The 13245-nt window shown below is 39.6% G+C and overlaps 1 protein-coding gene across 3 annotated transcripts; it reads right to left on the bottom strand.

Annotated features, from left to right (window-relative positions):
• Positions 1 to 5882: 5882 nt before the first annotated feature.
• Positions 5883 to 9256, bottom strand: LOC149211857 (disease resistance protein Roq1-like). Of its 3 annotated transcripts, none has more exons than XM_089390487.1 (4): positions 8582 to 9256; positions 7373 to 8477; positions 6836 to 7147; positions 5883 to 6648 (listed from the first exon to the last, which is right to left on the bottom strand). In XM_089390487.1, the coding sequence occupies exons 1-4, from the start codon at positions 9094 to 9096 to the stop codon at positions 6055 to 6057; spliced, it is 2526 nt and encodes an 841-aa protein (XP_089246613.1). In that variant the 5' UTR covers positions 9097 to 9256; the 3' UTR covers positions 5883 to 6054. The 3 variants fall into 3 exon arrangements, with proteins under 3 accessions (XP_089246613.1, XP_089246612.1, XP_089246614.1); XM_089390486.1 differs by having other exon boundaries at positions 5884 to 6693; positions 8582 to 9252; XM_089390488.1 differs by having other exon boundaries at positions 5884 to 6693; positions 7373 to 8379; positions 8582 to 8709.
• Between the last annotated feature and the right edge of the window lie 3989 nt (positions 9257 to 13245).

Raw genomic sequence — 13245 nt, 5'->3', positions numbered from 1 at the left:
AAATATGTTCTTTTTACAAGTTTTAATGTAGGCTTAATTAGAATCCATGCCCAATGGAACACTAGGAAATGTTGTTGATCTTATTTTTGTATGAAAGGCAGTGGTCTACAGTTCTTGAAACCTCACATGGAGGCTTTCATCCCCAAAAGGAGCCAGTGTTAGCTCTGCTATGCAGTGCTGACTTTCTAAGGTAAGAAGGAAGCACGGTCTATTTGGTTGTGCTCAAAGGGGCTTCACATTGGTCACTCTTCCCCTTCTTTCCTTCTACCCTGCTTACTCTCCTACATCTCTGTTTCCCTATTTGCCTCCTAAACCCAACAAAGTAACCCCCTTTGGACTTAGCCCCAAGCGCCAAACCCCAAACCTACCATAAAACCTTACCCATATGCCCTAACATGCTCATAAACCCCTCATCGTTTCACCACCGTTGATCATTCCCCACTGATCCAACGGCTCCCGTTGCGTTCGATAAAGGCAACCTCTCTACCACTCCCCACCATTAGATCATCTCCACCAAGATCTGACGGTCTTCACTTTCATCGCACCGATAACTTAATCGAGCATTAGGGCGTGATGAGAGTGGTTTTCTCTCTCATCCGCTACTACGTGTCGATCACAGAATGGAATCGCGCGACCTCGGGCATTTACTGCTTAGTGCTCGAAAGCGATGCGATGAATACCATTACCGCCTGACCAATCTGCCCTGCCCGTTAAACATCCATGCAGCTCCGTAGCCCGATGACCGTCCGATTTGTCCACTGAAGATCCAATGGCCCCAACTCACCCCGCTCTCACCTCGGCTGATAGCCTCCGTCGAGCCATCTCCGTCGTCCATTTCCCCGATCCGATGGTCATTCTTCTCGCTCACCCAAATCATCCACCTACCCATTCATTCTACGTCCTCTGACCATTTTGTTGCCCGAAGAAGGGGATGACCGACTCTGCCATCGTCAGTCACAGTCAGACCCCCAACAACCATATTCAACAGAAAGCATGGACAAAGGAGAAAAGCATAATCACGAATCTGCAACTGAATTTATCAGTCATGGACTCCACCGGTACTAGCACTCCAACTGCCTAAAGGATAGCACAACACCTGAAAAGATCGTATTCACCCACTGAAACAAGCAACTTCATTCAGAGACTCCATCAGGCAGTTAAACGCAGTTGGTGGTCAATTATGACCCCTCCATACCTAAGTGGCCAAGTTCCCTTGTAATGTAAATCTATAAATATCTAGAAGCAAGATGTAATCAAGGTTGGCATTTGATGTAAGGTTCAACTTCTGGAGACTGTAGATATTTTGTCACTTGCAACGTCTCATCTTCATTTTCAGCTAATACAAGATTCTTTCGTTGTTAACTGCTCACTGTCCATTTTCATCTGTTCTAAGCTTGTGCCTGATATAATATGTTCTTGATCTCTTGATGTTTAGCACTAGAGAACTGTCATTTTATCTCTGTGTTAAGGTATTGAATGCATCACTGAACAGGTTACCCAGGTTTCTTTCTATCTAATGCAGGAGAGCTGTCATCCTGTCTTTGCATTAATAGATTAGATTTACAGGTTTCTTTATTAGTTGCAGCCGACCATCACATGGTCTTATGCATCTGCTGGTGTGGTTAGTATTCTCCATATTCACCTAACTCTAAAACTATGAGAATTGGTGGTCTAAAGATTTGTAGTCTGAGGGTGTTCATGCATGTATGATGTGAAACATAGTAGAAGTGGTTATCTGGCTTGAACCAAACCATCATTCCTTACATCAAACCTGCAACAATAGTTGAATTTATATGTTACCAGGCATCTCCGAGCTACAACCTAGGAGAGTTTCTTGGAATCCTAACAGTTACAATACATATATATACATGTCAAAGAATTCATAAATCCCAATCCACTAACCATGGATTAGAACATAACCATAGTTCCCTTGACCATATCTACAAAATACTATGGGCAAAAAACCATCATTCCAAAAATCATGTGCAAACCCCATGCACAAAACCATGGGTGGGTACGCCCACCATCTTTGGGTCAGCCCCCCATCCTTGGGTCTGCCCAACTATTCTTGGGTCCACATAAAAGAAAAATCTCAGGGTGTTGCCCTAGACACTGTGTAGGGTTGATGCCACCCCCTGCAAACCCCCAAACAAGGAGAACATCTCAAATTTGACGCAAGCGCTGCAGACATTAAAAAAACACTAGTTGCTAACAAATCTGAAGTATGGGTTTGCATAATAGTCTTTGGTGTATCTGGGGTATGTTATAGGTGGAGGAGAGCTAAAGACAAATCTTGCCAAGATGGAGGCCATTATGAAATGGTGAGTGCCTAATAATGTTTTTGAGGTTAAGAGTTTTGTTGGGGTAGCATAGTACTTGAGGAAATTTATAACCTTGTTTTTAGCAGTAGAAACACTAGTCCACGCCATAAAAATAAGTGGAAATAGTTTACAATTGGGAAAGGGTCAGTGGATGGCCTTTGAGGAGATAAATAAGAAGAGTAATCAAGCACCAGTTTTTGTATTACCAAACTTGCAACAACCCTTCTGTTACACAACATTTTGTCACTGTCTCTATACTCCCCATTCCTTGATCGTGGAGGACCTCTACAATGAACCCCGTGTGCTTTGCCTTCATGGAGAAACTCCCATTATGTCCCTCTTCATGAGGCGATCATTTCCCTTTTGCACCATTTCCCCTGAAACCTCTGTTTTGACCAGTTTACAATGCCGACGCTAATGACCTTTGTCTCCCCCACGCCGATGTGCAGAGATTAGCACTATTCCCCATGTCGATTGGTGCGACTGAGTTGTGTTCTAGTCGCACCAGTCCTGTTATGGAAAGTTTTTAAATTTGGAGCCGAAGCTTCCAGCTCTAGAAGCTCCATAATGGAAGTCTAGTAAATGGTTTGGCCGGATGGATTCGAGGATGACAGTTTGGTCTCCTTTCCCCTATAATGATGGAACTACCTCAAGGGATAAGTCTTTCTCCCATGAGAATAAGATCCATCTCCCATCCATATTTCTCATATAAACCTCCCTTCTTCCCAAGCACAAGCTAGTTAGACTGTTGGTTGAGTGTGAGTATACTATTTTGACTAGATAAGTAAACTATTACTAGTTGTAGCCATCTAGTTATGTGAGGGAGAAGTGTGTTTGGTTTGGAGTGAAGCCCAAAGGGAAGAACCTTTAAACTATTGTTTTTGAAGCCATCATGGAGTGCTAGCATAAGTGTGTGGGAACCTGGTCTTGTCAGAGGAAGATTGTGACGTCAAGACAAATAGTTGTAATCTCTCTTTGATATTAATATATGCAACTATCGATTTCCTACATGTTTTGTAATATTACATATTCGTGTCTTAATGCTTCTTGACTCGTTAAGTGGGTTGAATTGAAATTTGTCTATTATTATGTTTGTGTGTTGTTGTTGTTTACTTGTTTCAGGAACTTGAAGAAGGAAACGAGAGATTGCTGGAGCGAACAAGTGAGGACATCATCAAGCAGGATAAGCGACAAAGAAGTAGGCCCTCTTGATTGGTTCTAACCTAAGGAAATCTTCCATAGAATATATCTGTTGTGGCTAGAGCCATTATCGGGCTAGAGGAATTCGTTCGTGTCCACACTTATAATTTTACTTTACCACACCTTCAAAGTGGAGATAGATGCAAGTGGGTATGTTATGGGAGCAGTCTTGATGCAAGGAGGAAGGCCTATATGCTACCATTATGAAGTATTTCATGGGGCGGTTCTTAACTACCCTACCTAAGATAAGGATCTTTATGCTCTGGCACAAGTTGTGAAGAAGTAGAAGTTCTATTTGATGGGAAAGGAGACAATAATCCACATAGATCACCAACCACTATAGTACTGGCAGGCCCATAGTAAGCTACAGTAAACTAAGCATTATAAGTGGATGGGGTTTCCACAGTCGTTTCATTTAGTGATCGAGTACAAGAAGGGTAACACAAACAAGTTGGATGACATGATTTTAAAGCCAACCACATCAAAGATCACAATTTTAGGAACTCTAATGCACATGCAACCATTCACCCATGATGCATATAGAGAGGCATATTTGGAGGATTAAGATTTCAGGAAGTTGTTTTAGTAGTTACAGACTAGAGTCATGTTCATGATGGTGGGAGAATCGTTGATTACCATCTTAGTTGAACAAGGAGAGGCTACAGGGTCCTGATAAAAAAATCAAGGCTTTGCAGTATGGTCCCTTCAAGGTACTGGAAAAGGTGGGTGATAATGTTTGTTGACTCAATCTACCACCATATTTATGTGTTTACTTTATTGTAAATGTAAAGACTCTGAAACTCTATGAACCTTCCATGCTAGATCAGGAAGAGGAACATGTCCTACCTTCTATGGAGGATTTGGCACCAGGTGCTTAAGAAGAGTTGAAAAAAATACAATTTTGAAGAAAAGGTCAAAAACTATGAGACAAAGGTAGCATGAGCCTTGGCAAATTGGGTTGAAAGGACAACTTCCATGAAAAACTAAATGGTACACCCAAGAGGTGGAGGAAAAATTTCCTCAGTTCAATAAGTAGAAGCTTTCTGGGACCAATAGCCTCCCAAATTGGGGAGGAATGATTCAAATTGGACCATTACATTGTTTTTCATCCATATCGATGCTTTTAGAGTAGAAAAAATGGAGGAATAATCTCACAAGACAATTTTTACTAGTGGAACCGAGTTTAGGAAATTGAGGTTTGAAACCTTTCGGGAGCATTTTGAGGCATTAAACGACATTTACTATGGGTAAAAAATTGTGTCTTTAGTGCAATGCCTTTACTTCATATGTTATACATAGAGACCTTTCCAATAACGCACAAATTGTCTCAATAAGAATATGTATGCAAAATTTATGTCACTCAGAAGTTGACCTTCCTATTTTCACCACTATAATTCGAGAGGATGCCACGTCAACTGCCATTGTTCATGGTAAAGGGGCTAGCCACATGATTATAATGAAGAAGAATATATAAGAGTCTAAATTGTATCTCTGGTTAAGAGTTGAGGTAGTCAAACCTAACCACTATTAGGCTATCAGTTTGTAATATCCTTCAAGCTATATAGCTTTACTCACATATACCAAGACATTGATTGGAAAAGTACTACAGAACAGAGGTGAGGAAAGATCTGAGTTGGCTTCGTTGCTCGAAAATATTCATCAAGAGGTCAAGTACCTTCAAATTCACATCCTTTCGATAAGCTCTCATCTAGCCCACATGGAAATGTACCTCAATTACAAGAAGCCTCATAATCGAACAACCCCAACCACCAGTGTTGTTCACATAGAGGTATCAAACAACTCAAGTTGACACATTTCACTTCTTTTTACTTCTTTTGTTGATGTTATGTCTATTCTTAGCTATGTTTACAACTGTGGCATGGGTTCTTTCGACATTATATTTTTCTCAATACATATAATTTTGGATGATTTCAATTTTGTGGGCTTTCTAAGCCTATCTTAGTTCCACTAACAATAAGTTGTCCAATGGTATGCCACTCTATGGACATAATATAGATATCTCTCTTTGACTCTTCTACTCTCTCCTTTTAGTATAAGATCACAGGCTTATGAATGCTCTGTATATAATATCGCTCTGTATATAATATCTTGATTCAGTGATAATGCAAAGAACAATATACCAATAAAAAATGACATAACTAATTTGAAATAAATCTCAATCTTTACTTTGTAAATATAAATAAAAATATTCTATAATATTTCATAAAAACTAAATTTCCACTATCCATTAAATAATTATTAATAATTAAATTAAAATTCTAAAACTATTTTTCCAAAATAAACCATCTTAATAACATAAATAATTCCAATAAACAATAACCTAAACAATTCCATTCCAGCACACTTAGCTGATACCAAGGTGTGTGTGGCTCTCGCTGGACCAACAATGCTCTCATTTTCAATTCTTCATTTAAACAATTATTAAAAAAATAGGTTATACAATTCATCTAGATTTTCAACCTTAGCCGCTCTTCCAACTCAAGGACGCAAGAAGCTAGAAACAAGTAGCGTCTCAAGCTTCGAACACTGCCGCCAATCCCGGTATGCTCTTCAACTTCACACATCTCTTTGCAATGAACACTTTCAATGACGCCAATTTTTCCATACCCATCAACTCTTCTAATTCAGAGCATCCACTAACTTTTAGCGCTTCGAGTTTTGTCAGCTGGGCCAACCCCTGTATTTTTTTCAACTTCACACATCCCTCTGCGTTCAAGAGCTCCAAACACGCCAATGTTTCCATGCTGGGCAACTCTTCTAACTCGGAGCACCCACTAACATATAAGAGCCGAAGCTTTGTGGCCTGCTCCAAACCCCGTATGCTCTTTACCTTAGCACATCCGCCTACAGCCAACTCCTCCAGCGATACTAACGTTTCTATATTTGGCAGTTCTTTTAACTCAGAGCATCCACTAACATCTAGGTATCGAAGCTTTGTCGCGTTCTCCAACCCCCTGATGCTCTGGAGCTTCATACAACCCTCCGCCTGCAGGCCTTCTAAGGATACCAATGTTTTCATATTTGGCAGCTCTTCCAACTCAGAGCACCCACTAACATCGAGAAGTCGAAGACTAGTCAACTGTTCCAACCCGTCAATACTCTTCAACTGCACACATCCATTTACCCGCAATTCCTCCAAACATAAGGGCAACTGCATAGTAAAGCGCAATATGAATGGTGACTAAACATAAAATGTTAACGAACAAAAGTATAGATGATTCACATCTGCATAGTGGAGCGCGATATTAATGGCGACTAAGCATAAAATGCTAACAAAACAAAAGTATAGTTACCTGTGGTTGGCCTTCCTTTTGCCACAGAGTGTTTAATTTGCTTCTAGACACATCTAAAGACCTTAAATTCTTCATTGAAACCCAGACGGGTAAGGAAGAGAATGGACAGTCTATCCAACGGAGCCAAAGGATATTTGGTCCCGTATTTACTAACTCTGTATTTGCCAACTCCACCCTCCCTAAAATGGGTTCCAAGAGAGGGCCGTGGAAATCAACAATTTGCATCCTCATCATCAGTCTCATAGCTCCAAATACATCATCTTCGTCATTATAGTGATTGAGATCCATCTTGATTCCCCGCACTGGTATTAACTGTGCAAAACGGAATGATCTTATTATAGTCCATTCTTGGAAAACAAAACAATCGTTATTGCTGGTTTATTCTTAAAAGCAAGAGGCTTGGAAAATGATGATGACTTAAGGAATTGATCCCAGACTTTCACTGAATAATCTATGAAATATTAATTTTTAATTTTCAGAAAGTAATATTCTAGGAAAATGATGATGTCTTGAAGAATTGATATCTATAACACTTACAGATTGGTGTAACAAATTAGCAATGACGCTCTGTGTCCTACAAAGACGACGGGGCGACGATTTCTCGGCAACATCTCTTCCCCAATATCCTAGGTGGTCAGGCATATGTATCACATTCCAACGGTCCACTTCCACAAGAAATTTGTCCTCTAGAGTTTGAAGCCCCTGCCTTCCTCTCCAACCTGATTCGTTCCATATGCTTATGGCTGTATCGCTGTTTTGTTCCATGAAAAAGCATGTAACGTCTAAGAATATCTGTTGTTCCTCTCTAGTGAGTGATTTATAACTGTTTGTAAAAGTCTTCTGTATGTCACTTATACTGGAAAGTATTTGTTGTAGACTCTCCGAATCCTCATACCACTCAGATTTATCTTTTCCATAAAGATGTGCTCCTAATGCTTTCAAGGATAAAGGCAAACCATCACAAGATGCTATGAACTCATTTACCAGACGTTCAAATCCTGGAAGTGAAAAGGCTTGGCTAAAGGCATAGAAGCAGAAGAGCTCCGTGGAGTATTGTGTGTTAAGCCCTTTTAGTGTATAAATTGATGCATTTTCAACTCTAGAGTTTCTGAGAACATTCTTATCCTTAGATGTAATCAATATCAAGCTCCCTGAACCGAGATCACTTTGAATAGGCACAAGTGCATCCACCTGATTCATATCGTCTACATCATCTAAGATTATTAGGGCATTACAAGATTTGAGAGGCTCTATGAGCATCCCTTTACCTTCATCAACGCTGTATATTCGCTTCTCCAATCCAGTCAAACTCTGAAGAAGTTTTGACTGCAACGAATTTAAAGAGTTCTTGGCTGCATTATCTGCGACTTCAAATAAAAAGCAGGATCTACGATAATCTAGTTTCTTCTTGTTGAAAAAATGTTTTGCGAACGTTGTCTTTCCTACGCCACCTGACCCCACGATCGCCAAGATCTGAGGTTTCCAGCTCTGTTGTTGCTGCATCATGACCTTATCTTCAAAATCTTTCAGCTTCTCGTCCAAACCTGTTGGGTAGTCGGCGACGGGCAGGTCTGGTTTTTTCAGCATTTCAGATAGACGTTTAACTACCTTATCTACCAGGTCCAGTACCATTAACTCCTCGCTAGTTATGCAGAAGGAAATAAATAGTAGTGGTGAGAAACAAACGTTTATCTATTTAGCAAATATACAATACTACCGTATGGAGAGGGATGGTTGAGTTCTCACCCAATATTGCGCGCCTCCAGCTCGAAACCGCTGATGTCTGCAACATGAGAGAGGGCATTTCTCCAATTTTCAATAGTTTTGGAGTCATATCGTAGATTATCTTCATGGTTTTGCAGGGCTCTAGCATAATTTCCATTTTTGCCCCGCTGAGTCCACCGAACCTCAGCAGGCGTGACACCGTAAAAGACTGGAATGATGGGAGCTTTTGACTCCAACATGAGTAACAGCTCATCTAGGCACCAATATGACTCGGCATATCGAGTACAGAATATCGCAACATGTGCTGAGGCTGTTCCAATAGCGTGTTTTATTTGAGCATGAAATTCGCATCTGTGTTGCAACTTGTCCTCTTTCAGAAATGTCCTCAACTCATTTGAGCAAAGGCGATTGTACAGAGACTTGGCGAAGGTTCTATCCAATTGATCACAATTGCTTATGACTACATCGAACCACTGATTGGCGTTGGATTGGGCAGAGGTCGAGGTTGGGGCAGCCGTGGAGGAGGATACAGCCATTGCGAATTGGAAAACAGAAAAGAAAAATGGTAGTGAGGGTCTATGGTGTGGGCACAAGAAGGAGATAGCAGCGTTTCAGAAGCGCTGAGATATTGTGGAGAGGACTGGTCTCAAGATATACACCATCCCTTATTGAGAACTGCATAATCCCATACGCCATTGAATTTCCAACGCGTTTTCCGGGGACCACAGGTCTATCTTTTCGCGTGAAGACTCAGTGCATGTACGCGTGGCTAACCCCACACGCAAGATAAGATGCATATATGATATGGCCCATGGACGTAACTTTCTGGCATTTGTATGCAGTGTTCGTCAGAGAACCGTGGTTTCGAAGTAGTTGAAAGGATAAGATGACCTGCGTGGTGGATAGTGTTCGCAGTATAGTATGGGTAATAATTAGACACGTATGCATTGAAATAGTCAAGATGTTCGTCAAAATGGGTCCCACTGATTCGGATTTCACCTCCATCCTGGTTCGGTGTTCTGCACATGTATCAAGCTTAAGCTTGGAATTTTAAATTTATTCGCCCAGTTAGGTTTGGAATGTCAAATTTATTCGCTCAGAATTTTAACTTTATTGGCACATAAAAGTTTGAAAGTTCAAATTCAGTGAAAATAGGGTGACGGTCATTTGATTTTCATTTTCAAGTTTGCAATTTGTGGTTTTATAGTGAATGTTAAATTGCTTCATCCTAATAAATATTAAAGTATTTATTTTATAATTTTTAAAATTAAAAATATTATAAAACTAATTTAATTACAATTTTAATTTAAATTATTATTATTAATTATAAAAAATTAATATGTTAAAATTTGAAAAATATGAAATATTTACTTTATCATGTGTAGATTTTTAATCTAAATAGAATTTGTTACAATATCATTTTATCAATATCACATACATAAAAAATATAACTAATTTCATATTACATTTATTTATATGATAGTTCTTTAATTAATCAATTTAATTAAAAGGAGTCAAAAGACAATAACTCAAATACTACCTAATGTGTTTAGTTCCCTATCCACCCTCTTCTGAGGCTTTGTTAAATCCCTCTCATCCATAAAAAGAAATTTAAAATAATTAAAAGTGATTTGTGTATACTACTAAAAATATTTTATACTGTTCCATAGAGGTTAAATCCCTAACATCCCTAATTATTATTGTTATCTATACATGAATCATAAATTTATAAACTTATGGACCCGCAGGCCATTTACCTTCAACGAGCTCAGTGATGTTTACATTTAGCTTCGTCATTTCCCTATTAATTACCTGCCAATGCTGATGTGACAGGATTTATTTGAATTTGAATTTTTAATTTTGAATTTAAGAGGGAGTAGATGTTAGTTTGTTGACTGGGGAAGACAGATTTTCTAAGCAGATGTTGTTGCCGATTGCACTGCCAAAGCCTCCAAACATGAATGGTACATGAAGTTGCTCTGTGTTTCTCTGGAAGAGGTTACACTAGAAGATTTCATCTTTGGGGTGTGGCAGCAGTGGTAAGGTCTACAAAGTTAGGCATTTTAATATTGGAGAACTTCATGCCCTTAAGGAAAAGCACGAGGTTGTTGTCAGAAAACAGGAAATGGAGATTCTCCAACGGGCGAATTCTCCACACATCATGTAGTGTTATTGTATATTCGATCAATGAGTGATCTCTATTGTATTGGAGTACATAGACGGTGGAACCCTTGCACAGGTTCTTCAAGCCCACAAGAGAATCCCAAGACACTATGTGGCTGAGGTTTCCAGGAAAGTATTGAAGGGCTTGCATTGCCTGCACAAGAACAAATATTAGATGGCAAACAAATGTTATGTCATGCAAGGAACTACATGGAAAACCAATTGTTGGGGTTCATCATAGTAATCTGTCTATTGAGGCGAGTAAGGGAAAATTGAGCCAGGAAAATTGAATCATGAAAAGTCTCCTTCAGTGGATTCAGACAAAGGAGCAGACTCTGCTAGTGAAGCAATGACTGTAGAAGGGGAGATAGGGATTGATTTCACGACTCCTGTGAGTGTGAATATTGAGCCAAAGAAAATTGTGGTGCAACAACAGACAGTTGACATATATATGAAGATCTCTTCATATATATGTCCAAACTCTAATCCTCACTGTGCTCACGTGTATAATCCTTCTGGATCTCCTAATGGTGTCGATGTTGGAGCTTGCAATGTTGAGATTTTCTGTTTGGAGAAAAATAGGAAAAATCTCAGCTGATGACAACAATAGAATTCAGGTCCTAGATTAACTCCAGTTTGTTGGGAGGGAGTTAATGCCTCCTATATTTGATGTGAGGGAGTTAATGAGGCTGTTAGATTCTCTATGCTATATAACAGGCAACCATTCGGATGGTTTGCTGAGAGGGTGAGAGTTTTGTGAGGATTTCATTATGTAATCTCCAATTTGATTAATAAATTCCTGATGCCTATGTTTGGTGGACGTAGCCCAGATTGGTTGGGTGAACCACGTTAAAAACTGTGTTTATGTGCTTGATTTATTCTGCTGTGTGTTTATTTTGGTTGCTGTGCCTCTGGATTCCAACAAGTGGTATCAGAGCACGTTGGAGGAGCGGACTGTTGGAGGTGGAGCGCAGAGTTTGGATGCTGGTGAGCAGGTCGATTGCTTCCTGGAGGTGCTGCGCCAGTTCGTAATAAGCTTCTCTTCATTAACTGAAGTAATGTCTGGCACTCTGTTGGGTTTGCGTACAGACTGCTGTATGTGGTGATTACATTCTCCTGCGGTGGTGATATTAATTGTTTTGAATGCAATTTAGAAAAACCTTGTGACCTCGTTTAATGCTTCAGTCTTGGCATCGTCTATTTTTTATTCTGTTACAACAAATATTTGGTGGGAAAGTGTGGGGACTGGCTTTTACGTTTTTCTGTTTCAAACGCTATCGGGGTTCTGAACTACTGTATTGAGTACTTAAAACTGAAAGGACAGAATTTATATTTAGAAACCTTGCTGCTATCCCTATCCAACAGTATCCAGCTTGATGGGAGGGTTATATAGTCTTTTTTATAAGCAGTGGTCTTGAATATATTTCTAAATAAAAGCAAGCGTTGTATCAGACAGAAAATTCGTATTTTAGGCTATCCTTTCTTGAGGTAGCCAAAATCGTATTTGCTACAAGCATTGTTAGCTGTAAATACGTAAATACTTGAATCACTAGCATCGCTGAATGCGAAAATAAAAACTTTCTCGTTCGATGGTGTTGAGATTTTCTGGCATCGTTGCAAGTAAGGAATGCATTTGGTGTTGAGATTTTCTGCGAAACTAATTGCCCGAAACATTTTGAGAGAGTAATTCATTGCTGGATGCTCAGTACTGAAAGCGCTTCTGTTATTAATCAAGTTTGGTATTATCTTTTTAATGCCGGCGCAGAGGTATTTTGACTGTAATTTTGCACAGCAATAAGTCAGTTTTTTTGTGTTGTGTACAAACAAAGGCATAGGCAATTTGTTTTTTTTTTTTAATTGCTGGTATTTAAACGTTGGTTCTGGAGATTATTGTGTTTTTTTGATACAAATGGCGAAAACTCAAAGTGCCCGGTTTGAAATTGAGAAATTTAATGGCAAGAATAATTTTGAGATCTGGAAGGTAAAGATGCACGATCTGCTGGTTCAACAAGGTGTGGCGAAAGCACTGTTGGGGAAAAACAAAAGGCCTCCTTCCATGACGGAGGATGAATGGGATGAGATGGACGATAGAGCTCTGAGCGCAATTCGGTTGTGTCTGGCGGACGATGTTCTGTTCAACATTGTGTCAGAGAAAACCGCCGCAGGCTTGTGGTCGAAGCTTGAGAAGCTCTATATGACGAAATCTTTGACAAATCAGATTCTCCTGAAACGACAGCTTTACAGTTTGCGGATGAAAGAAGGTACCTCGATTGCTGATCACCTGAATGTTTTTAATACCTTACTGGTGCAATTAGACAGTCTAGATGTGAAATTTGATTAAGAGGATAAGGCAATAACTCTATTATGTTCTTTGCCTGAATCCTGGGATCACTTTGTTACTTCCATAAGCTTTAGTACATCAGACATCCTTGAGTTTGACGATGTTGTTGGAGCCTTGTTGGCTGAAGAGACGAGGAAGAGCTCGAATGCAGACACCTCTACATCAGAGGTAATGATGGCCA

The sequence above is a fragment of the Pinus tabuliformis genome, chromosome 1_1, assembly GCF_031772625.1.
Source record: "Pinus tabuliformis cultivar Carrire ecotype Pingquan chromosome 1_1, CPIR1, whole genome shotgun sequence".
Classification (NCBI taxonomy): Eukaryota; Viridiplantae; Streptophyta; class Pinopsida; order Pinales; family Pinaceae; genus Pinus; species Pinus tabuliformis.
Note: the sequence above shows the minus strand (reverse complement) of the source record. Positions and strands in the feature narration are given on the sequence as shown.